This window comes from Lynx canadensis, chromosome B3, assembly GCF_007474595.2.
Source record: "Lynx canadensis isolate LIC74 chromosome B3, mLynCan4.pri.v2, whole genome shotgun sequence".
In the NCBI taxonomy this organism is placed as follows: Eukaryota; Metazoa; Chordata; class Mammalia; order Carnivora; family Felidae; genus Lynx; species Lynx canadensis.
In genome coordinates this window covers 145,690,448-145,713,330 of record NC_044308.2, presented here as the reverse complement: position 1 = coordinate 145,713,330, position 22,883 = coordinate 145,690,448, and the positions used below count along the sequence as shown (strand labels likewise).

The window sequence follows — 22,883 nt, the reverse complement described above, 5'->3', positions numbered from 1 at the left end:
CTGGCTGTTTATATATCTTCTTCGGAGAAAACGTCTCGTCAGACCCTCTGGCCAGCTGTTACGCTGGACGATTAATTTCTTAGCCGTGTCGTCTTCGTATTTGGGGTTGTACGTTTTCCATCTTCTGGGTACTGGTCTCTTATGGGATCTACGATTTGTAAAACCCTTCCATCTCATGGCCACCATTTCATCTTCTGGAAGGTTGTTCGGAGCACGTGAGTTTTATGTTTTGACGGGGTCTGACCCCTGGTTTCCTCTTTGGCTCCCGCGCTTCTGTGTCCTACCGCCAAGACCACTCCTCTGTTTTCTCCTAAGACTTCCACAGTGTAAGTTCTTATATTTAGGTCTTCGGTCCATTTTGAGTTGGTGTTGGTGCATGGTGTGAGGTAAGGGTCCAGCTCCACCCTTCAGCACTTGGAATCTAGCGGTACCATCGCTATTTGCCGAAAAGCCTATTTCCCCCCCATCGGGTGGTCTTGGCATCCTTGCCAGAAATCAGTTGACCACAAATTGAAGGATTCAGGGCGCCTGGGCGGCTCAGTCAGTTAAGCGTCCGACTTCGGCTCAGGTCACGATCTCCTGGTCCGTGAGTTCGAGCCCTGTGTCAGGCTCTGTGCTGACAGCTCGGGGCCCGGAGCCTGCTTCGGATTCTGTGTCTCCCTCTCTCTCTCTGCCCCTCCCCCACTCACGCTCTGTCCTTCTCTCGCTCAAAAATAAATAAATGTTGGGGCGCCTGGGTGGCGCAGTCGGTTAAACGTCCGACTTCAGCCAGGTCACGATCTCGCGGTCCGTGAGTTCGAGCCCCGCGTCAGGCTCTGGGCTGATGGCTCTGAGCCTGGAGCCTGTTTCCGATTCTGTGTCTCCCTCTCTCTCTGCCCCTCCCCCGTTCATGCTCTGTCTCTCTCTGTCCCAAAAATAAATAAACGTTGAAAAAAAAAAATTAAAAAAAAAAAAATAAATAAATAAATGTTAAAAAAAATTTAAATGCATTCACTTCCGGTCTCGCTGATCATACGGTCTTGATTACCACACCTCTCCCTGAGTTTTGAAATTAGAAAGCATCATTGCTTCAATTTCGTTCTTTCTAACGATCGCTTATTCTGTTTGTTCTGGGTCCCTTGTGTTTCCATGTAAGTTTTAGGACTAGCTGGTCTACCAACAGGCAGCTGGGGATTTGACAGGGACCCTCCCGAATCTGTGGAGCGATCTGGCGAACCCGATTCCAGTGCCTGCGTCGGAGAGCAGCTGACCTCCCGGAGCTTCACACGTGTGGACGGGTGGCCATCGCCCTCAGTTCTGTCACAACCACGTGTGCCAGTGACACCTGGGACACTTACCTGCCTCCCCTCCCGGGTAGATCCAGAACCTGTGGACTAGCTTTCCTCTACCCACACGGAAGGTAAAACCAAAGCATTTTTCTTCTGGTTATAAAAGTGAGCAAACCCACCACCACACACTTGGGGTGGCAAACAGCTAAGAGAGGGAGCTCCAGTGCCACGGCGCGTCCGTGGTGGGGGGCGGGTGTGTGGCGATGGGGCCCACAGAAGCTAGTCTCTGCTCAACTCCACAAACCTGAAGCTGCTCTAAACATACAGTCGGCTTAGAACCAACAGGAAACACAGAACTCATGGTCACAGCCCGAATGACGTCCAGCCTCCCTCCTGGTCTGTTCCCTGGGTTGTGATTCGAGAGACACGTAGGCAGCCGCTGCTCAACCCCCAAGGTATCACGGGAGCCCAGGGGGCCACAGGACGGTCAGAGGCAGAGCCAGGATGTGGCCCGGGTGCCCCCAGAGCCCTCGCCTCATCAGGACACCCCACCGTGGGCCTGGGGGGCAGACAGGATCTCACTCACCTCATCTGACACTTTAAACCTCCGCAGCAAGGCCACGACCTTCTGCTTGAAGTTTTGTTGCTGCAAGGCAAGTGGGACAGAATCAGAACCGAAGGGGGTGGGTTCCCCGCGAAGGACACAGTGGGCTGCCAGGGGCAGCCGGCAGGAGAGAGGTGCCTGGCGCACAGTCTGTACGGGCTCCCGCGAGCGCGGCTCTCGCCCGCCAACGGCGCTGACCCTTCGCAAGCATTAAGAACCACAGCCGCACCGGACTTAGTAACAGACCCAGGAGGGGCGCGGGGAGGGCGTGTGCCGTCCCTATGGCTCTTCCCTCGGCCTCCTGTGGCTGGCCCCTTGCCACGGCACCGCCTCCCTCCTGTAGGACCCAGGGGTGGGCACGGGCTGGGCAGGGGGGGCAGCGAGGGCTCCGCAGAGACCCCAAGCTCCCTGTGCGCCCAGCGCTGCGCTGGGCCTTGGAGTCCGAGCTCTGGCCATGACTGGGGCAGCCGCCCTCAGCCACCCTCAAGGGGAGCCACGCTCCCCTGCACGGACACCCAGTGTAAACAGAGGCTCACACAGGTGCTGCCGTGCCCCCAGCCGGGGCCTCCAGAGGAGGTGGGGAGGTGTCTGGGCTTGTGCCCCGTGGCCTTTTACCCCGTGTCCACCCACCGTGCTGGGGGGCCTCAGCCCACATGCAGCAGCGGCTTGGCTCTGGGAGCTCTCCCCGGGGTGGGCGTCCTGTGATGGGCCTCCACCTCCGTCTGGAGCTCCCCCCACCCGCCTACAGGCCTGCCCAGGCCCCAGGGCCTCTGTGCTGGGCGGGCCCAGAGGCTGAACAGAAACGAGGGACTGGCCTCACTCAGGGAAGGGGACAGCCTCCCAGCTCTGTTCCTCTGCTCTTGGAGTGGCCTGAGCAGGACGGGGGTAGCCCCGCCTCCTCCCCTGCCCCCCCAGGGCCAGGAGCCACTGGCCCCCCCGGGGTGAGCTCTAGGACCCCCCTGCCAGGGAATAAAGAACAGTGGCCAGCGGCTCCTGGAGTCGTGGCCTGGGCCTCAGGGGAAGCCAGCAGAGCCAGATCAGGGGGACCTGGACGGCGCCTCACCTCCCGCCCCCCCACCCAGGGCCCCCCAACCCCGCCCCCCCCCCCCCCGCCCTGCCCCAGTGTTAGTAAAACCAGTTTCCACCGACCCTGGTCATGGACGCCGTTCTTACTATCGATCGCCGCTGCTTCTTGGGCTTGCCCACATCGAAGTCCTCCTCGTCAAGTCCTGGGAGACACGGAGCCCCGGGCTGGGAGGACCGCCAATAACCCCCTCTGCTTCCCATCCCAGTGCCTCCCGCACTGCGGGCGCCTCGGGAGGGTCCAGGGCTGTCTGCCGGGGGCCCGTGCGGCTGCGGGGAGCCCTGAGGCACATCTCCCGGGTGGCCGCACGTCCCGCACACCAGGCCCCAGCTTACCTGCCCTTGCACGGCATCGTCACTGGCCTCCTGCTCAGAGGAGAAGCTCTCGTACTCCTCCTCAGAGTAGTTATCTACGGAACGAGCAAACGGAACAGGGAGTGCCTTGAGATCCGACCGGTGTCCGGCAACGAGGCAGCAGCCAGAGGGACCGGGCCCTGGGCACCCGCAGCCCCCACGGGCACTTCCAGGTGGGGGCTAGGGCCGCACCTCCCGGCTCCCACAGCGGCCCCCGCGGGCCTCAGACAATTCAGCCTGGATCTCGTGCCCGACTGGCTCCCCCCATGCCCTCCCACACCTCGGGGGAACAGCGGCCCCACCATGACGGTGGCAACAGCCACGCCAGGATCTGTGCCAGACTCCGGAAGGCGTCGTGGCCAACGCTGCGACGTCCTGCTGAGCTTGCAGCTGTGGGGCGCGGGGATGGGACGCGGGACACGGGGTGCGGGACACGGGGGCGGGGCGCTGGGGACGGGACGCGGCACACGGGGTGAGGGGTGCGCGGGGAAGGGACGCGGGACACGGGGTTGCGGGGACGGGACGCGAGGGAAGCTGGGACACGGGGCGCGGGGACGGGCAAGCGCGGGACACGGGGTGGCGGGGCGCGGGGACGGAGACGCGAGGGACACGGGGTGCGGGGCTGCGGGGACGGGACGCGCGGGACACGGGGTGCGGGGCGCGGGGATGGGACGAGGGACACGGGTGTGCGGGGCGCGGGGATTGGGACGTGGGACACGGGGTGCGGGGACGGGACACACAGGACACGGGGTGCGGGGAATCGGGAATGCCGGACGCGGGGTGCAGGGGCGCTTGGCTGGGACGGACGCGGGACGCGGGGTTTTGAGGGGAAGGGATGCGGGGTGCGGGGGCAGGGACACACGGGACACGGGGGCGGGGCGCGGGGACGGGACGCGGGACACGGGATATATAGGGCGCGGGGATGGGACCCCCAGCCTAGGTTCCCAGAGCAGGCACGATGTTGCTGTGAGGGTGCAGTCCCGAGGGAACCCACAAACCCTCTCAGCCCCCCCGCCCCGGCTTCTCAAACCCGGCAGGACGGGAAGGCAGACCCACTGTGGACTTGGCCTTGGGCCCAGCCTGCATGGCACTGTCCTCGCTGGTCAATGGGCTGGCTGGACAGGGAGAAGATTCCAGATCTCGGCCACCTTCACGGAGGCCTCCTTGACGCTGCTGCAGAGGCTCAGGACCTGGCCGCCCTCGGAAGGGGCGTCGCATCACTGGGGGCGGGGCAGGGCTGGGCGCTAGAAAGCGCACCCGGCAGGCACCACATTCCGGGTGCACTGGAGCAACGGCACGCGGCAGGCAAGAGACACAACCGTGGGGCAGCCTGACAAGGGGAGGCACAGGACACGGGTGTGGGGGCAGCGGGAGGCACTGGCCAAGAACGGGGGGGTGGGGGTCGGCACTAGGCTCTGCCACTGGGGACTGGAGGCTGTCAGAGAGGGGAGGGGCTCGGCCGCAGCGAACAGCGTGTGAGGCTGTGGCTGTGGGCACCAACCCCGGAGACCCAAGTCCAGGGGCCTGTGTCTGTGGGGGACAAGGAGGACCGGCCAGCAGTGTGGGCCGGGGGTCTCGTGCGGCAAAGCAACGCCCGCAGGCTGGCCCACCTGGCGGTGGAGGTCCTCAGAGCATTCCGGTCGGGAGAAATTTCCAGTAGACCAGGAGAGGGGCACCGCCTCCGTGCACCCCATGCGCCAGCCCGGGTGAAAGCCTGCGCCCCCACACCCGTCCCTAAACCAGTACCGCCACTGTCCGAGCCCCGCATGGGGGTCCCAGGCCAGATGAGAAGGGGGCCAAGGGGCACGGGGTCAGGCTGGTCAACGCACTCACCGTGGCGCCCCGCCCTGCCCTGCCCCAGGCGGGCACCAGCACAGCTCTGTGTGGGCACCAAAGTGGCCTGGACAGCCCGGACCGCCACCCCATGACGGTGGAGGCCCACAACACAAGAGACACCAGGGCCCACCCCACAGCTCCCAGAGGCCCGGGCTCCTGAGCCCCACACCTGCCACACCTGGGACGCCAGGTCCCCCAGGACAAGGTGGCATCGGGCAGTCGGGTTCCATTCTGACCAACAGCGCTTGTTTCCAAGGGAGCTTCCTGACGTTCAGGTCACCCCCTGACCCGGAGCATCCCGGGCAGTGCCGGCAGAAGGGAACGGGGCTGTCCCGAGAGGGAGCAGCTGGGGTGGGGGCACCCGCAGGGACGCTCTTTCCGGGAGGCCGCAGGACGGACCCACGCCGGGCCAGGATCTACCCTCGGCCAAAGAGCAGCCGTCACAGCAGAGCCCAGCCACACAGGCCGTCGGGTCGGGGCGCACGGGGCGGGGGGGGCAGCCGGCTGAGCGGGGACGCGCTCACCTCGGCCATGTTGATGGAGCCCGCCGCCAGCGTCTTGTAGCCCAAGATGGTCCGGTTTTTGTACCGCTTTCTCCGCTGCAGCATAATCTGGAGCTTGTTGCCTTCTCTTTTCAAGAAATGAGGGTACTGCAGAGAAGGGAAGTCACGGCTGCCCTATGTGCCAGCCGCCACTCCTCGCTGGGCCACCGTGGGCCTCAGTCCGGGACACGGTAAAAGCCGCCGCTGGCAGATTGTGAGCGGACTGCCAGGTGTCTCTGGGCAATCTGCGGGGGCGGTGGCCACCCAGCACAGCTGCCCACGGCGCAGACTGCAGAGGGCGTGGGCCCGTGAGTGGTGCCGGTCCAGGCTGCCGTGCAGAGCACGCCAGGGGCTGCAACAACAGGGCTCACGTGCGAGGAGCAGAGGCCACACCCCTGCACGCGGCTGTCCAGACCGCAGAGCCGTGCACTTACGAGGGTGAACAGCTCTCTGATAAAACTGGCCCCCGAAAAAACTCAACACATAACCCAGAAGGTCCTGTGGTGGCGTCAGAATTAGGGTCAGTGCACCAGCCAGGCAGGCCCGGGGGGCCGGCGGGAGGCAGGGGCCAGCGGGGTTCTCGCCGGCCTCGCTCAAACCACAGCCCTCTGCGACACACTCACCAGGAGAGGTTTTCAACGGGACGTGAGCTGACGCCCCACGGTATTCATCTTTAAAGCGAGTGTGTTAACAGGACAGCAGCACCCCCTTAAGACAACCCCCCAGAGACAGAGGAAGGCAGGAGAGCAGCTGTGCAGGCCGGCCCTCGGTGGGGGGGAGGCGCCAGGGCAGGGGTTCTGGTTCTCGCCGGGGGGGGGGGGGGGGGCCCGTGCCGCGGGTCGCACCAACCCAGCATACTTCACGGGGGTCTGAACTTGCAGCACTGAGGGTCCATATGTTCCCCCCCACCTCTTCTAAACACCGGAACAAGAGAGTCTTTTTAAAACGTTTTTCTTTCTTCATCTAAGGAACCTCTACACCCAGCGTGGGGCTCGAACGCACAACCTCCACCGACTGATCCAGCCGGGGGCCCCCCAAACGGCCTTTTGAGGGTGAGTCTAGGCCTCACTACGTTCTCTTCGCGGCAGGAACAGGAGGGAAAGCTCGATCTAACAAAGCACACGCATCTTCTAAGGCTCTGGCTGAGCCCGAGGGGAGGACAGGCCCACCTGCAGGGAGAAGGTCAGCGCCAGGTCGGTCTCCACTTGTCCACTGGGGGGCAGCACGATCTCGTGGGACCGCAGGATCCGTTTGGAGCCCTGGGACACAACAGGACAGCTTCTCACTCACAAGAGAAACTGGCTAAGGACGTCACGTCGGCTCCCCGAAAACATCGGGATGAAAAGCCACAGGTCGGAGGGGGGAAGGCACAAGCTCACGGGATTCCCAAAGGCACCGTTGGGGAGACTTCTCAAGAGCCTTAAAAACGTCCACGTCCTTGACCCTCCAAGTCCTCCTGTAGCTGACCAAGAATGGTCCCTGTCACACCTCGTGTGACTACCAAAATGCCGCAGCGGGGTCAGGGGGTAAACGGACGGCACCTGTTCAGGTGTGTGAGACGCCAAGCATTTCTGAGGGGTGACTGCCTCCCCAGAAAGCAAAATGTGGTACAAGGTGTGATAATTAACTCACGGCAGCGCCGTCACTGGGACCAGATGAGAAGTCTAGAAGCACAACCGAAAATGCACAGATAGATGCGCAAAACACAAACTCAGTGTATAATGAGCTCTCAGGTCACTAGGAAAAACTAATCACTAAATACCTGCGGTAAGAAAATAAGTCATTTGCACAAAACATACAGGTCTTTACCTCAAGTCCTCTACCAAAATAAACCCCAAAGGCATTAAAGATGTTTCTCACAGTACCGTTTTAAAAGTGACTGTCCTAGGGGCGCCTGGTGGCTCAGCTGGTTAAGCGAGCAACTTCGGCTCGAGTCGTGATCTCACGGTTTGTGAGTTCAAGCCCCATGTCGGGCTCTGTGCCAACAGCTTGGAGCCTGGAGCCTGCTTTGGATTCTGTGCCTTCCCCCCCCCCCCCCCGTCTCAAATAAACATCAAAAAAATTGTTTTCTTTAATTTTTTTAACAGTTCATTTATTTTTAAATGTTTATGTTTGAGAGAGAGACAGAGACAGAGAATGAGTAGGGGAAGAGCAGAGAGAGAGGGAGACACAGAATCTAAAGCAGGCTCCAGGCTCTGAAATGTCAGCGCAGAGCCTGACATGGGGCTCTACCCCACGAACCGGGAGACCATGACCTGAGCTGAAGTCAGATGCTCAACTGACTGAGCCACCCAGGTGCCCCCCTCCCCCGCCAAAATTTTTTTTTTTTAATTTTTTTTTTCAACGTTTATTTATTTTTTTTGGGACAGAGAGAGACAGAGCATGAACGGGGGAGGGGCAGAGAGAGAGGGAGACACAGAATCGGAAACAGGCTCCAGGCTCTGAGCCATCAGCCCAGAGCCTGACGCGGGGCTCGAACTCACGGACCGGGAGATCGTGACCTGGCTGAAGTCGGACGCCCAACCGACTGCGCCACCCAGGCGCCCCCCAAAATTTTTTTAAACAGCTGTCCCAACATGGACAGACCGGGAGGCTGAATGCTGATTGCAGGAAGCCATGGGACGGACATGGTGTGGCCCCACGTCTGCAGGGCACCAAGGGCAGGTGGGTTCAGAGCCACAAAAGAGAACTGCGGCTACGGGGGGAAGGGGCTCCTGTGGCGTCTGACCAAGACGAGGGTGCAGAGAAGCAGCTGAGGGCAGCAGCGGGTGTGGGTCCAGGACAAAAACAACAGACGTGTGAGCTGACGGGAGTGACGGAGAGGGAGGGGTCCTGGGCACAGCTGTGGGTCCGGGTGGACGGCCTGTGGACCACATGGCATTGGCTGCTCCCAGCCCACACGGAGCTATGGAGCACGCGGACCAGCACCCCTGTCGCCTGAGCTCACGGGGTCCGTGAATGTGGGCTCTGGCAGCCTGGGACGGGGGTGCAGCAGGCACTCTGTCCCGTGGGGCGTCTGACGGTCTGGGGCCCTAACAGGACAGGCACAGCTGAGGGGGCCACTCGAAGGAGGAGCCAGCACACGCAGCTGCCTGTGAGCACGGCCACTGGGGGAGGGAGGTGCCTACAGGGCGGACCCCATCCGTAGGGGGGACACGTCCGCAAAGGGCCACGGGAGGCACCATATGAGCAGCAGGGGGCTGAGAGCCCTCCTGACTCGGGAGTGGACGAGGAACTGGTGTCCCTGAAGGGGTCAAGGAAGCACACACGGCACCTCCTTCAGGGCGGCTGGCGGCTGGGTGAAGGCAGTGCTGAGGGCCGCTGACCCCCAGGGTGGGGGCCCGGGTCAGGTCCTCCTGGAAAAGTGATTTGTTTCAAGGCAAGATCCCGTGAGGATCAGAGGGACAGAGAGGGGCCTGAGGACGAGAGGCGGGCACAGCTAGACCAGCCCCGGGTCAGAGGGTGGCAGAGAAGGGCCAGCGGGCACTGGGCGCGCATGCGAGGGTGTGTGTGGCACAATTCTGTTCTGGGAAGGCCCTTGTGCAAGTGACCTGCACACACACGCTCGCGTCCCTCCACACTCCCCAGCCGCTAGCCCTTCACGCGGACAGGACTGCACCCTGGTTGTGTGGGGTCCAACCGTGCCAGAGTGCCAGGACCCTCCTCCAGGTCAAGCACCCAGGGCAGAGAACTGGCCGTGTGGCCGTGCCCCCATCTCCAGGACGGCACAGGCACCCTGGGTGGACTGCCCTCACCTGCATCTTGACGGCAATCACCACCGAGACCAGCTCCTTCTCCAGCTCCGTGAACACCACCAGCTTCTTCAAGGTCAGGCTGCACAACCTGCAGGGGCCAAAGGGCTGCTCAGCAGGGCCAGCGCCCTCCCACAGCCCCCGGAGCCCTAGGAAGGCCTGCCCTGGGCAGCTCCAGCCCCAGATGTGGCCCTCGCATCTCCCCAGGGACCTCAGGTAGGCCCAGGGCCACCCTCAAGGCTCCCTGCAGGTGGTGGGTGCCACTGGGCATCCCCTTGCTCCGGAGGGTCGCAGGGGGCGGGTCTCCTGCTTGTGGGGGTGCTCGAGCAAGTCTGGGGGCAGGGCAGCCCAGGGAAAGGGCGCGAAGACCAGGGAAGCCCACAACCCACCACCCAGGTACCGGACGCACAACCTGCAGTCCCAGCTTCCAGCCTCCGCAGGCCCCGCCCACCCGGCCCCGCCCCTCGTCTCGACCCCGCCCTCGCCCCAGGCCTCCTGCCGGCCTCCGCCCTGAGCTTCCCTGAGCTTCCGGAACCCTCCCTTCCTCCACTCACCCTCCCACCCCCAGAGCAGGGGACTGGGAAGGGGGGAGGGGGCGAGGGCGGGGCCCGGGTGGCCTGGGGGCACGCCCGCACTGTGCCCCGCCGTCAGTGGGGTCCCTTTCTTCTGCTGTTGCTGCGGCGTGTGCCTCGCCCACCTGACATTACAGGACCCCGTCCACGCAGCCTTTCCTCCCGGGAGGCATTGGGGCCTGCCCAGAACAACCCCACCAGGGGGTCCAGGCAGGGGAGCGGGGCTGCGGGGAGGGGCGGGGGCGGGGTGGGCATCACCGAACTCAGCGGGACCTCTCTCCACAGCTCCCTGAAGCCCCGGCCCGGTTTCCCGCCCGGAGGCCAGTGGGCTGACTGACGCGACAGCACCACACCAGGAGCGCCACCAGCCAGGGCTGCCGCAGACGGCCACACAGCTCAGGGAGCCGGGCCGAGTCCCAGACACCTGTGCCGGAACCCCACGGGCCCTATTTGGGAAAGGCACTCTGTCCGTGCCCAGCTGAGTCGTCACTCAGTCCCCGAAGCGTGCGTCTAACCCCAAGAGGCAGGACAGGTGCGGCCGTGGCCAGGACGACGGTGCGGCCATCTGCTGACTTCGGACACTCTTCCCTGCTCGCATTTCTACCCTGCGACCGTGCGAGGCAGGTGGGTTCAGGTCTGGATATAGGCCTGCATGTGGTCCAACGGTGTGGCCTTGAAAGTCCGTGGGCTCCCTGAGCACTTGCCAACCACCCACGGGGCAGAGATAGCCACCATGGTCCTGGGCATGGAGCTGAGACCCCCTGCCACTGTGGGCATGAAATGAAGAAGGACCCTGCTGTTGTGTGTCTCATTAGATTCTGTATTTATCTAGCTGACATCCTTTAATTACGGGGCCAACTCCTGGCCAGAACCGCTTCCATCGCCCCTGAATCCACAGCCCATACTCCGAACCCCTCCTTAACCAACCCTCAACACCAACCTAATGTCCCTCTGCCCTAAGCACCCAGGGCCAGCCCCCAGGACCTGCTGCCTCCTGTTTCCGGGGGCTGGTGAAGGACGGTAAACTCTCCTCTCAACGGCAGTCACGTCTCTGATAAGCTAAGACCGGCACACGCCACCCACTCCCATCCCGGGCCGAACGCCAGCCTGTCACAAGGCGGCACTCAGGGCCACGTGGCGGATGATGGTGATGGCACTGCACCTCCACTGAGCCCACAGGGGCAGGAGACAGACGTGAGGGCCTCCCCTGGCAGCGAGGCAGGTGACTCGGCAGCAGGAGGGCTCCAGGCTGCGATGTGTCCCTGACGGCCCGGACGCGCGTGCGCCCTGGGGAAGCCCAGCCTGCTCTGCCCGGCCGGCAGCTCTGAGTCTGCAGGAAACAGACTGCCAAGATGTCGCGTACAACTGGCATTGCTTCATCTTAAAGAACAGAAGTCACGTAAAGTGTGTTCTCCTGACCAACAGACTCAGCTAGAAATCAATCAATAGTAAAGGGGCACCTGGCCCACCTTGGTCGGTGGAGCACGAGACCTTGATCTCAAGGTGGTGAGTTCGAGCCCCACGTTGGGCCGTGGAGTCTACTTAAAACCAAAACAAAAAACCCAAACAGACAAAAAGAAATCAACAGTAGACAGGTGGCTGGAAACGCCAACCACTGGGGACAGCAGGCAGCGCTCGGACCCAGGAGGAAAGCTCAGAGGAGACCAGAAGTACCTTGTGGGGGTCGTGAGTGAGATGGGAGCGGAGACCCCTGGGAGGCAGCTACAGCCACTCCTGTGCTCACTCACACTGGGCAGTGAGAAAGGCCTCAAGTGCCCAGGCTGGGCTCCACCTCAAGATCTTGGGAAAGGAGCCAACGGAACCCAGAGCGAGCAGGCAAGGAAGTAAGGAGACAAAAGCAGTAACAAGAAATCGAAGATAGAAAAACAATACGGAAATAAAATATAGAGTAAAGGATAAAACAAAACGAAAAGCTGGTTCTTTGGGAAGAGCAGCGGAACTGATAAAGCCCCTAGCCTAACAAAGAAAGAAGAGGACAGAACCACCAATACCAGAAATGAAAGAAGGTCACAGGGTGTCAGGGACAAGGACCCCGGTGGACAGCGGGAAGTCTGGGGGCTTGCACACGACGTGACGATACGTAACAGTGTGCGACGCGACCCCGAACCTACAAACTGCCGCGGACCGTGAACAGATCATCCCAACAGCCTAATCCATTAGAGAAACTGGAGAGCAAAACACCTCCTGAAAAAGAAAACTCCAGGTGGATTTAACCGGACACCAAAAGATGAAACAACACCAACTGCATGTAGCATCTTCCAGAAAAGAGAAGAGGAAGGAATACTTCTCAACTCATTTTATGAGGTCAGCAATTACCCTGATACCAACACCAGACAAAAACATACAAAAAAAAGAAACCTATAAAACCATTATTCCTTTATGAACACACACCTAAAGATCTTCAACAAAATATTAGCACGCTGAACTCATCATGTATGGAAAGAAATGAGTATAACATGTCACGACTACTTGGGTCTGTTCCAGGAAGGCAAGGCTTATCAACATTTATAACCAATCAGTGTAATTAACCCCGTCAACAGGCTAAGTAAGAAAAACCATAAAATCTCCTCAACTGAATTTTAAAAATTGACAAAATTCAATCCCATTTGTGATCAAAACTCTTGGCGAACTAGGGGCATACGGGAACATGCTGAGTGGCCAATGTCGTGCTGGCGGCAGGACGGGCCAGCACCTGAGACGGAGAGGCAGGCCTCCCCCTCACCGGTGGGTAGGCTGTCCCCTGCAGCACAGCACAGAGCTGAAGGCCTGCCTATGCAATAAGGCAAGAAAGGAAAAACACAGCTCTTGTTGCATACCACAATAGTTTATGCAGAATAGCCCAAGGAATGTGGGAAATGTGGAAGCCCCCGAACTAATGAGCTCACTAGCAAGATCATATGATACAAGTTCAACAGATAAATAGTCCCATTTCTACATATTGGCAATGAACAACTGAAAGTCAGTTTCCTAAAACTGCCATTTGTAGGAACTCCAAAAACAAAAAGGAAACACCCGAACGTAACAAGACCAGTGTGGGACGTGCCAGCTAATGAAAGGGGCCAGCCAAGGGTTCAGCAAGTGGACCTGAGCCACTGCATGGGGCATCAGTGTTCCCCAGACTAGACCTGCAGGCTTAGCACCCGTGAAATCCCAGCACCACTCTTTGGTAGCTACCAGTAGCTGGCTTTTAAGTTCACGCAGAATGGCAAAGGAACTGGGGGAATCAAAAGGACTCTAGGGGCTCCTGGGTGGCTCCGTCGGTTGGGTATCCAACTTCGGCTCGGGTCATGATCTTGAGGTTCTTGACTTTGAGCCCTGGGTCCGGCTCTGTGCTGGCAGCTCAGAACCTGGAGCCTGCTTCGGATTCTGTGTCTCCCTCTCCCTCCCTCTCTCTCTTTCTCAAAAATAAACAAACATTACAAAAAAAAAAAAAAGGACTCTGAAGAGGAGAACCGAGGAAGGTGAGGGCTGTCCAGATCCGCAGGGACTTGCACGCTGCTCGCAGGGCAGAGGCAGGGAGGTACAGGACAGACACAGGAAGTGCACTGTGCTAGACTCACCAAAATTTGTGAAAAATGGCAAGGGGCTAGGACTGGCAGAAAATACTTGCACATTGCATATCTGACCAAGGGTTTAATCCACAATATATAAAGAACCCTCAAAACTCAACAGTAGGAAAATAAAGAATCCAATTAAAAAACAGGCAAAAGATTTGCAGATGCTTCAGCAAAAAAGACATACAGACAGTAAAGCAGCCCACGGAAAGATGGAAATGAAAACCAACAAGGTCCCTGCCCCACCCCTGCTGCAGGGGTGGTTCTGGGTGGACTGTCCAGTGTCCTGAGCCCGGTTGAGGGGGTAACAGGGACCTCAAAGCCGTGGACAAACACGGCGGCAGGCTGAGCTTCACTGTAAGTTGTGAACAGTACGTTTTCAAAAATCAAAAGATGCCGCAAGACCCAAGGGAGGCCTTATCTGGGTCCTGCTGCGAACGAACGAGTTATCTGAAATGCCCACACGGCCCCTCTTTGGGTCTCGAGCTCCTCGGGGCTTTTCACGACGCCTGTTTCTAGACAACTGGTTAGACTGGGCAGGGGCCGGGGTGCGCCCAGCATCTCCTTTCCACAGCTGGGACGGAGACGACTGTGTCTGGGGAGTACAGTGGCACCCACTCTGACGTGTCCTCGTCACAGGGACCCCTCGAGAGGCCACAAACAGAGCCTCGGGCTTTCTGTGGGAAGGGAAGGGTGTCTCTTCTCGAAGCCTCTGCAGGCGACTCGTGGCCGGGCGGAGGGTCCGTCCACACTGCCGCTGACCGGCTTGCTTCCAGAGTTACGCCTTCCGGATGGGCAGGACAATCACAAGCCGTTTGGATTTCCCGCTTTTTTCTTTCTCTCTTTTTTTTTTAAATCCTAAGATACGTTTGAGCTGATGCGACTTGTGCAAGCAACACGAAAAGCATACGAGGAGTCATCTGCATACAGACACTGAGCCAGATGGAAGAAACATTACTTGTTTTTATACAAGATGGGTTCGGAGAGAAAGGCCCGAGGGCTGGGTTATAGATTATAGCCAAGGACGAGATTCATTGCATAACACCAGGCCCGCAAGGAAATCATGAGCAAATCCGCTGAAAACACCCCACCAACGATGATTCATCACTAAGCTGGGGCTGTTACTGTGTCAGACGCCCTGCAACCTAGCAGCCTCAGCAGTAACAGAAAAGGAGGCCGCGCTGTCAGTACGCCCACCGTGCCCCCAACGGGCGAAAACCCGGCATCCCATCCGAGGGACACCGGCCCCCCGCCTGCCCTCTCCTCCCTCTGGGATGGCGTCTGCTCGGGACTGGAAAGCCCACTGCACAGCCAACCCCGGAGGAGCGCTGTCTGGCTTTCTGAGACACAGAAGCGTGGGGCTTCCAGAAGCACCGCAGTGACATCACTAACACCCACCCATCCCACGCCGGAAATCAATAACCCCTCTGCGTTGACTTCAGATCTTTTTAAAGAGATCGCGGCCAGAACCACAGACACCCGCCGTGTGCCCGCCGTGTGCCTCCCCGCCCCGCCCTCCTTCCCCTTTGTGGGAGCCACCATGGGGGGGGGAGCTCCTTCCAGGAGTTGGCCAGCCGTCCCCCAACTGGCCCCCCCCCCCTTTCCCCCCAGACGCCACAGTCCTGCCTGGCAGGCAGCCGGGTGAGGCCCCTGAACAGCCAGGTGGTGGAACCTGAGCAGGGATGACGTGTGGCTCCCCCCTTGCTCGTTCCTTCTCCAGGCCGCGGTGTCCGGGCCCAGGCAGCCACCCTGACCCAGACGTGGACGCGACGTGCCGTCCCTGGACCACAGACACCTGCGGGGCTACCCCAGGTGGGGGGTGGGGGTGGGGAGGCTCAGTTTCTGGTTCCCCGATGGTGCCAGACTGCCAGGCACACTGTTGTCACCACACATACACACACACACACACACACACACACACACACACACATACACACGTGGCAGGGCATGGTTTCTGAGGTGGCACGGCGCACGTCACACGGCCTACGTGTCTGTGACGTGTCCTCTCCACCCCACACCTGGTTTCTCTCGGACTGCGGCAGCGCTGGACCACCTGATAAACGCGCACTCCCGTACCACGCGAGTACGTGGCCTGTCCACCCTCTCCGGGGGCCTGCAGACACACAACACGCTCTGGTCCACACGTGCTCCGAGGGGCAGCCACAGGCAGGGCTGCGTGGTCCGGGCTCTGCCCAGGGCTCCCAGGTTACGGGACTAACGTGCATCCTACTGGCCCAGGGGGGTGCTGACCCGCACACACGCTCGGGGGCCCGGGACGGCCACCAGGACCCAGGCGGCTTCCAGAGGCGGGAAGTCTAAGACCAGGACGCCGGCAGGACCGCACCTGGGACAAGGGTCCGTCCCAGGCCTCTGTCCTCGGCTCGCGGGCGGTGGCCCTCACACCCCCTCCCTTTGCACACGTGTCTGTGGCTGTGCTGCGCTAGGACCCGCCTAACGGCCTCGTGTTTCCCAAACGTCCTGACGAACGGTCTCACCGTCTCAACTTACCACCTCTGCAAGGCTCCGACCACACTCGCCCCCGAGGTGCTTCTGGAGTTAGGGATTCGACGTGTGATTCGAGGGGGAGGCAGTGCGGCTTGGGACGCTCACCAACACCCCGAAGCAGCAGTCTTTCCGTCTGGGTCTGTGTTTCCCCCTTGCGCTTGCTGCCGGGAGGTGCCCATGGCCACGAGCACGGCCTGCAGCCCGTCCGTGCCCTCCGCCCATCCCTCTCGTGCGGTGTCTTCTTACCGCCCAGGACTCATCTACTCTGGAGGCATTCACGGCAGATGCCATCTCCTGGCCGCAGGCGGTCACGCGAAGGTGTTTCCCGTGTGCTTTCCTAATAAACGTGTCTCCTGGTTCAGGCCTCGGGGCACACTCGCGCGCTCTGTTCTTTCAGCCCGGCCCCCTCCTCCCAACCGCTCCTCCTGCTTTGACGCCCAGGGCATTCGGGCGCCCCGGGCCGTGCTGTGTGTGCAGAGCCGGTGGTCCCCTAGTTCGAGGGCTCGTCCTGTCCTTACGGACGCCCGGGCCCTCTCCGAAGCCTGCCGTGGTCCCAAGGGTGATTCTGTGCTCATCCGTCTGTACTTGCGCCAAATTCACAGTATTAATTAGTACAGCCTATTTAAACAAACACCCGTCTGCTGAGGAAGGAAGGTATGCCGCCAACGCGGACACCCTTCACTCTTGCCTGAAGCCACCGGTCTGTTCCACATAAACTGCAGGCTTAGCTCGCAGGGGTCTTTCCCTGCCTGGGTCCTCATGTGCCGACTTCTGTCTGGGCAGTGGAGTCTGTGCACCCCTCACCCAGGTGCTTCCTGTCCTGGGGCAAGTGCCACGTGCCTTCAAGGCCCGCGTCCACTTGATTCCTAGACAGACACCCCTTGTTCTCGTGACTAACGCTGCTTTTATTTTCCAGCTGTTACTGCAGGCATTTCGACACGGACCCTGGACGCTGATCTTGGACCAATCAACATTACAGAACTCCTGTCTTCAGGGTCCTACTGCCCTTATAAAGTGGACGCCTTTCCAGTCTCTGCAGCACTTTGTAGGAGACAGGACTTACTTCTTAAAGAGTTGGTGAAATTCACCAATAAAACCATCTGACGCTGTTTAGGGAACAGGAGGTTTTAACGCAACTTGACTAAATTGTTAATTCACGTTTTCTCTTTCACGAAGTCAGTTTCTCAGTCATAGTCTCACCAACTGCCCTCTCAGGTTTCGTATTAATCGGCGTTGTCTGCCGCGCTCCTGACGTTTCCCTGCCAGCTCCTCCCCACCACGTCTGTATGCGCGTTCTCCGACTCTTCCCCCCTTTTGCCAAAGGCTGGCCACGTTCTCGGCCTTTCCCCGCAGTGGGCCTCCGGCTTCGTGAAGTCACCATTGTTTCTATCTCATGACGCTGGCTCTTTGCGACCTCCATTTTTCTGTCTGTCTTAGACTCACGCTGTTCTCCACATGCCCGTGACGGGACGCTCACTAGGTCCCCAACATCTGCACTCCGAGTGGGGGTGTCAGTGCTCGGGAGCGACGCTGGCGTGGGGGCAGCAACACGGGGTTCTGGACTCCACCATCCCACGCGCACCACCTCCGCGAGGGGTTGGGGAGGGCGGCCCCTGTTTCCACCACGGACGTGCCGCTGGGGCCCACCAACCATCCCCGGCCCCCTCCCCGGCTCCAGCCCGGCCCTGGGGCCTCCCTCATGCAAGTGGACCTCCCGGGGACCTCCTTGCGTTTGTTCAAGCGTGGGTGTGCGCCCAACAACGGTTTCCTCCTCTCTCTCCAAGGCAGCCGGCCTGGCCCCGGGTAAGGTCATCCTAGGTGTGTGTGTGCGGGGGGGCGGTTAACGTGAGACGCCTGTGCTCCTGGCAAGGGGGAGTCCGTGTCTCTGCGTACGAGGCCCTGAACCACACTTCGCTCCTCAGGGTCTCTGGTTCCCGCCGTGAGGGAAGAGCCCACCCACAGGGCAGCCAGCCAAGGCAGTCGGCAGAGGCTCCCCTGACCCAGGACAACTGGACGCCTGGGCCGGGCTGTAATCGGGCCGGAGCAGGCGCCAGGCCCCCTGTCCCCGGGCCTCTGTCTCTGCACCAGCTCCGGGCGCTACGGCTTCCGGGTGTTCTACGGTCAGTGGTCTTCGTGGGGGGTCAGGGGGTCAACAGGACGGAGCCCCTGGAAGGAGGGCAGGCCTCCTGGCTGCCGCAGGGAGCCCCCCCACGCCCAGGCCACGAACAGAAGGGCCGGCCTGGGCGCCGGGCGGAGGATGGACACCTGGGTCGTGAGGGCCAGCGTCTGGAAGAGGAAGGTACCGGCAGGTGAGAGGGGACAGCAGTTGGGGGCAAGGGTGGAAGCAAGATGGTTGCACAGGAGAGGGGACTCGGGGGGGGTGGGTGGGCCACGACCACTCGAGGTGACCTGTACTGGCAAGGGCACAGGACCTGGAGGGCGGGGACCAAGTCAAGTGCGGGATCCAGGTGAGTGTGAACTGAGCCATGGGACCCCGGGACAGAAGGCTGGCAGGGAGGCCAGGGCGGGGAGCAGAGCACCCTGTGAAAGCGAGAGTGGGGTGCAGGGGCCTCTCAACATGGCCCCACAGGCCAGAACACGCATGGCCGGGGGGGGCAGGGTCAGGCGCTCTGCCCTGGGGTCAGGGAAGGTGCCCTGGGGAGGGCAGGTGACAGGGGCCAACACCGTTCCCTCAGGGCGGTGACACGAGGTAGGGGACAAGATCCCGAGGCCCCCTGGTTTCAGTGAGTTGCAGAATAAGTGAAATTACAGAAACTTCACAGAAACCTGATTTTGCAGAAATTTTATACACGCGAGGCCTGCAAGGCCTTTCCACCTCCACCGGAGAGCGTCTTGTGGTGGCTGGGAGGACGCCCGCCCGCCCCTCCCCCAGTCCTGACCTTTGGGACCCACGCGCTGGCCCCACTGCTCCCCATTGCTGGGCCAGCACCTGCACCCCCGCCCCCCAGGACCTCAATTCCAAGCTGGAGGAAAAGCCCCGAGGGGGGGAGACAGAGCTGGGAGCAGCACAGGGAAGAGGGACCCCCCCCCCCCCCCACACACACACACATCCTCACGTGTGACACAAACCAGAGACGGGAGCCCGTGCAGATGCAGTGGCCTAGGAGGTGTGTGTGCCACTAACCAAATTACTCACAAGGAGCTGCGTGGGGACAGTTCTCCAAAGGTGGGGTCTGAGTGGGGCACCACGGGGGTCCCTCGGGCTCCAGGAGGTCAAGGGACAGAGGAAGGTCAGTCCCCACCTGTGGGGGGTCTGGTTGGCCTGGGGCTTTGGGGACCACACCTCAGTCTGCAGGCAGACCTGTCACGTGTCTCGTGGGCTCCCTTCTGGGTCTCCAGCTGAGTCCATCCGGACACTGAGGGTCAGAGCTGGTCGGCACCACGGTTTCAAGTCCCGACCCCTCCCTCTGTGAGCGTTAATCGCTACAGCATTATTTTGGGGGACAGTCTGGCAATGTCCAGTTCCCTTTATTGAAGTAAAACATACGTAACATAAAATTTACCATTTTTAATTGTGCAGTTGGGAGGCATTAAGCACGTTCTCACTGTCACGCGTCCATCACCACCGTCCGTCTCTAGAACTTTCCATCGTCCCCAACCTGAAACTCTGTTCCCGTTCAACGCTCACCACCACCCCCCTCTGTCCTGCTCTGTGTCCGTATGGACCCGACTCCTCTAGGGACCTCGCAGGAGTGGAATCTGTGTCCTCTAGGACTGGCTTGTCCCTCAGTGCAGTGTCCTCGCAGCTCACCCACGTGTGAGCAGGGCCAGAATCTCCTCCGTCTCTAAGGCTTGTTTATTCACTCACCCCGTGATGGACACGGGCCGCTTCCGTGGCCCAGCTACTGTGCATCATCATGCTGTTTCCAGTTCCTTCGGGACACCCAGCCAGGAACGCGGCCGCTGGGGGCTCTGTGCTCAGCACCCCCCCTGTGACCCCCAGGCTACACCAATTACGTTCCCCCCACAGGGCACGGGGTTCTGGTTTTTAACGTTCGGTCAAAAACTTTCGCCAGCAGGGTTCTCCCACAAACAGGACGGACCCCCAGGCCCGTCCAGAGAGCGGGGACCCCCATGTGCCACACTCGCTCGCTCGCTCGCTCACCCGCTCACTCACTGGCTGCAGACTCTGGGCAGACAGTGCGTGGAGAACACACTGACCCCTCAGAGCAGAGGGGCCAACGTGTCAGGGGCCGCGTCCCCACCGGGGCCCTGCCCGCAGCTCGGCGCCTGCATGGCCGGGGGAGGGGCCCAGATGACGGATCCTGCCGGGAGGAGCGCCAAGACCCCCGTCTTCTCCACAGGCTGTGCCTGCTCCTGGGGTACCGGGGCTCCTGCAAGGGGCCTCCGGTTTCTTTTTTGTCTGTTTCCACCTGTTTCAGCTCCAGTCCCCAGTTCTTCTCAGCTTCGTCTGGCCCCTCGTGCTGAGCCTTCTGCGTCTGCCATGGAGTTCCGGCAGCCACGGCGGAATGTTCTGGAATGTTCTTTCACCAGACCCTCCCATCCCCATTTCACAGGTGCAGGCGTGTGCCACTGTTGAGTTCTGCCCCCCGCCCACCCACTCTCCCTTGCTCTGCTGGGCCTGGAGGCCGGTGGCTGCTAGAATCTAGAGCAGGGACCAGGAGGCCACCAGGCTCCAGCCTCTGCCCTGGGCGTCTGTGCCTCGGCTCCACCCTCCCACTACTGGTTGACCCGGTGGCCCTGGTCCTCCTCCCAGGGCTCCTCCCGAGGCTCCAGCCCTCCTTGGCTCTGCCAGGCCTCAGGAGGGGGCACACCAGCACCTGTGCCCACTCTGGTCTTCTGTACCCTTCCCGCTAAGATGGGACGTTCCCAAAATGCAGCCTCTCTCCAATGTGTGGCCTGTGTCCTCCAGACCACCCAGGGGTGAAGCCCAGGCCTCCTGCCCCTGCCTCTCTCCATCTCCTGGATGCCCTCCGTTCTGTCCTCCTCTGCATCTGCCCCGTGGCCCCGTGCGGTCCTGCTGGTGCCCGCTGGTATGGAGATGCCTCGCTGCCAGAGCCTGGTGCCTGCCCCCGTCCGGCCTCTGGGCAGGCCCGACGGGCAGCGTCGACCGAGACCTCCTGCACTGCCGGCCCAGGATCCGAGCCGGCCCGCGCTCAGCCGTCTTGTGACCCCCGCCACCCCCACCCCCCTCCCCGGGCGGCGACCAGGGCCCTGCCGCCGTATCACTGCCTCTTCTCCCCTCACCGAGGGCCCTCGGGGCTGGGAAACGTTCGCTTCCCACCGTCCGGACTGGCCCCAGGAACCGGAACAGCACCCCGCGCACACAGGCAGGTCCTCGCCCAGGAAGACGAGAGCCAGGGACACCAAGCCGCGCGGAGGAAGGCGCAAGACCCCAACTCTTCCTGAGATGGGAAATGCGGACGCCAGCACAGAGAGGTCAGAGATGGACCACAGATGCGGGAAGACAGCTGCTACCAGACAAAGGGCCAAAGTCCCGGGAACAAAGCCTCTCACAGAAGCACAACAAAGAGACAAACAATCCACAGAACGGGGGCGATGGCCACGAAGAGGCGACCCACAGAAGTGCAGACCCACGACCCCAATGACCTCAGGCTCCAGAACCTTCCGGGGCTCTGCTCACCCCTTGCTGCCCGGAGCCCCGAGGGCACAGCAGTTCGTACTTCTCACCCCCCACCGCGAGGGACACCTCCCGTGTGCACCTCGGATTTGTGAAATGAGTCAGGGCAGAAGACCCTCAGCCCCCAGCGAGTGGCCCCCAGGAGTGGCGGGCTGTCCCCCGAGACGTCCACACGCCCGCCCGTCTGCCACACGCCGCAGCCCACCGCCCGCCACCGCTCCTGAGCCGTGAGCCTGGCTCCCCCACCCCCGCTGGCAGCCGGGGTCCAGGCAGACCACGCGTCACACGGGCTCACCTGCTGCTGGTCTCGAATCTACGACCACCCGAGCCCCGTGTCTTAGAATCACTCTCAGAATCACCGTTTTACAGTGTTTGAGTCGGTGGCACTTAGTACGTGCAGAGCGTTGAGCAGCCGCCGCCTCCAATTCCAGAACATTCTCGTCAGCCTGCAGAGAAAGCCCTGCCCCTCGGCTGTCACCCCCATGGCCTCCCCCAGCCCCTGGCGGCCAGCAGTCTGCTCTCCCCTGAGGGTCCCCCTGCTGGGACGGTTCACAGAAAGGGAACCACACAACAGGCGGCCGCAGCGCCTGGTTCTCCACCGAGAGCCTTTTCCAGACTCGTCCGTGCCGCATCCACGTTCCTCCGTGGGCAGGATAACCCTCTCTGCACGTCTTGTTTGTGCACCATCCACTGCTGGATGCGCGGGTCGTCCACGCCTTCTGGCAACCGTGAGTAGTGCCGTGAACATTCGGAGGAGTCCCCCCTTATCCGAGGGGGGCGCGCTCTGAGACCCCCTGAATCCTCGGGCAGTCCCGACCCCCAGACGCACATGCTTCTCCTCTCCACACACAGCCGGGATAAGGGTGAACTTACAAACCAGGCACAGGAAGGGGTCAACAACTGTGGCCGGCCGTAACAGGGCAATCCTAGTGACACGCCGCAAGGGAGGCCGCGTGACCGTGGTGTCCTGCGGCCCGGGATGACGGGGGACATGAGATGCCAGGGACGAGGTGAGTGAGGTGAGTGGCGCTGGCTTGTGACCAAGCGTGAGACAGCACTGCCCTCCAAGCACCGCCGGGGGGACCACCACCCTGCCCCAGGTGGCGGCTGACGCCCGTGACGGACTGCTGGGCGGGCTTCGGCTGGAGTCCCTGCCCCTCTCAGGAAAG

General features: G+C 61.3%; 1 protein-coding gene across 1 annotated transcript in view; it reads right to left on the bottom strand.

Annotated features, from left to right (window-relative positions):
• Positions 1-22,883, bottom strand: part of PACS2 (phosphofurin acidic cluster sorting protein 2) — a 57,998-nt gene that overhangs the window by 19,750 nt on the left and 15,365 nt on the right. The window contains 9 exon segments of the mRNA XM_030320160.1: positions 1,855-1,914; positions 3,022-3,123; positions 3,292-3,365; positions 4,362-4,407; positions 4,409-4,441; positions 4,443-4,529; positions 5,670-5,795; positions 6,857-6,946; positions 9,443-9,530. Of these exon segments, the coding sequence (XP_030176020.1) occupies positions 1,855-1,914; positions 3,022-3,123; positions 3,292-3,365; positions 4,362-4,407; positions 4,409-4,441; positions 4,443-4,529; positions 5,670-5,795; positions 6,857-6,946; positions 9,443-9,530 (706 nt within the window).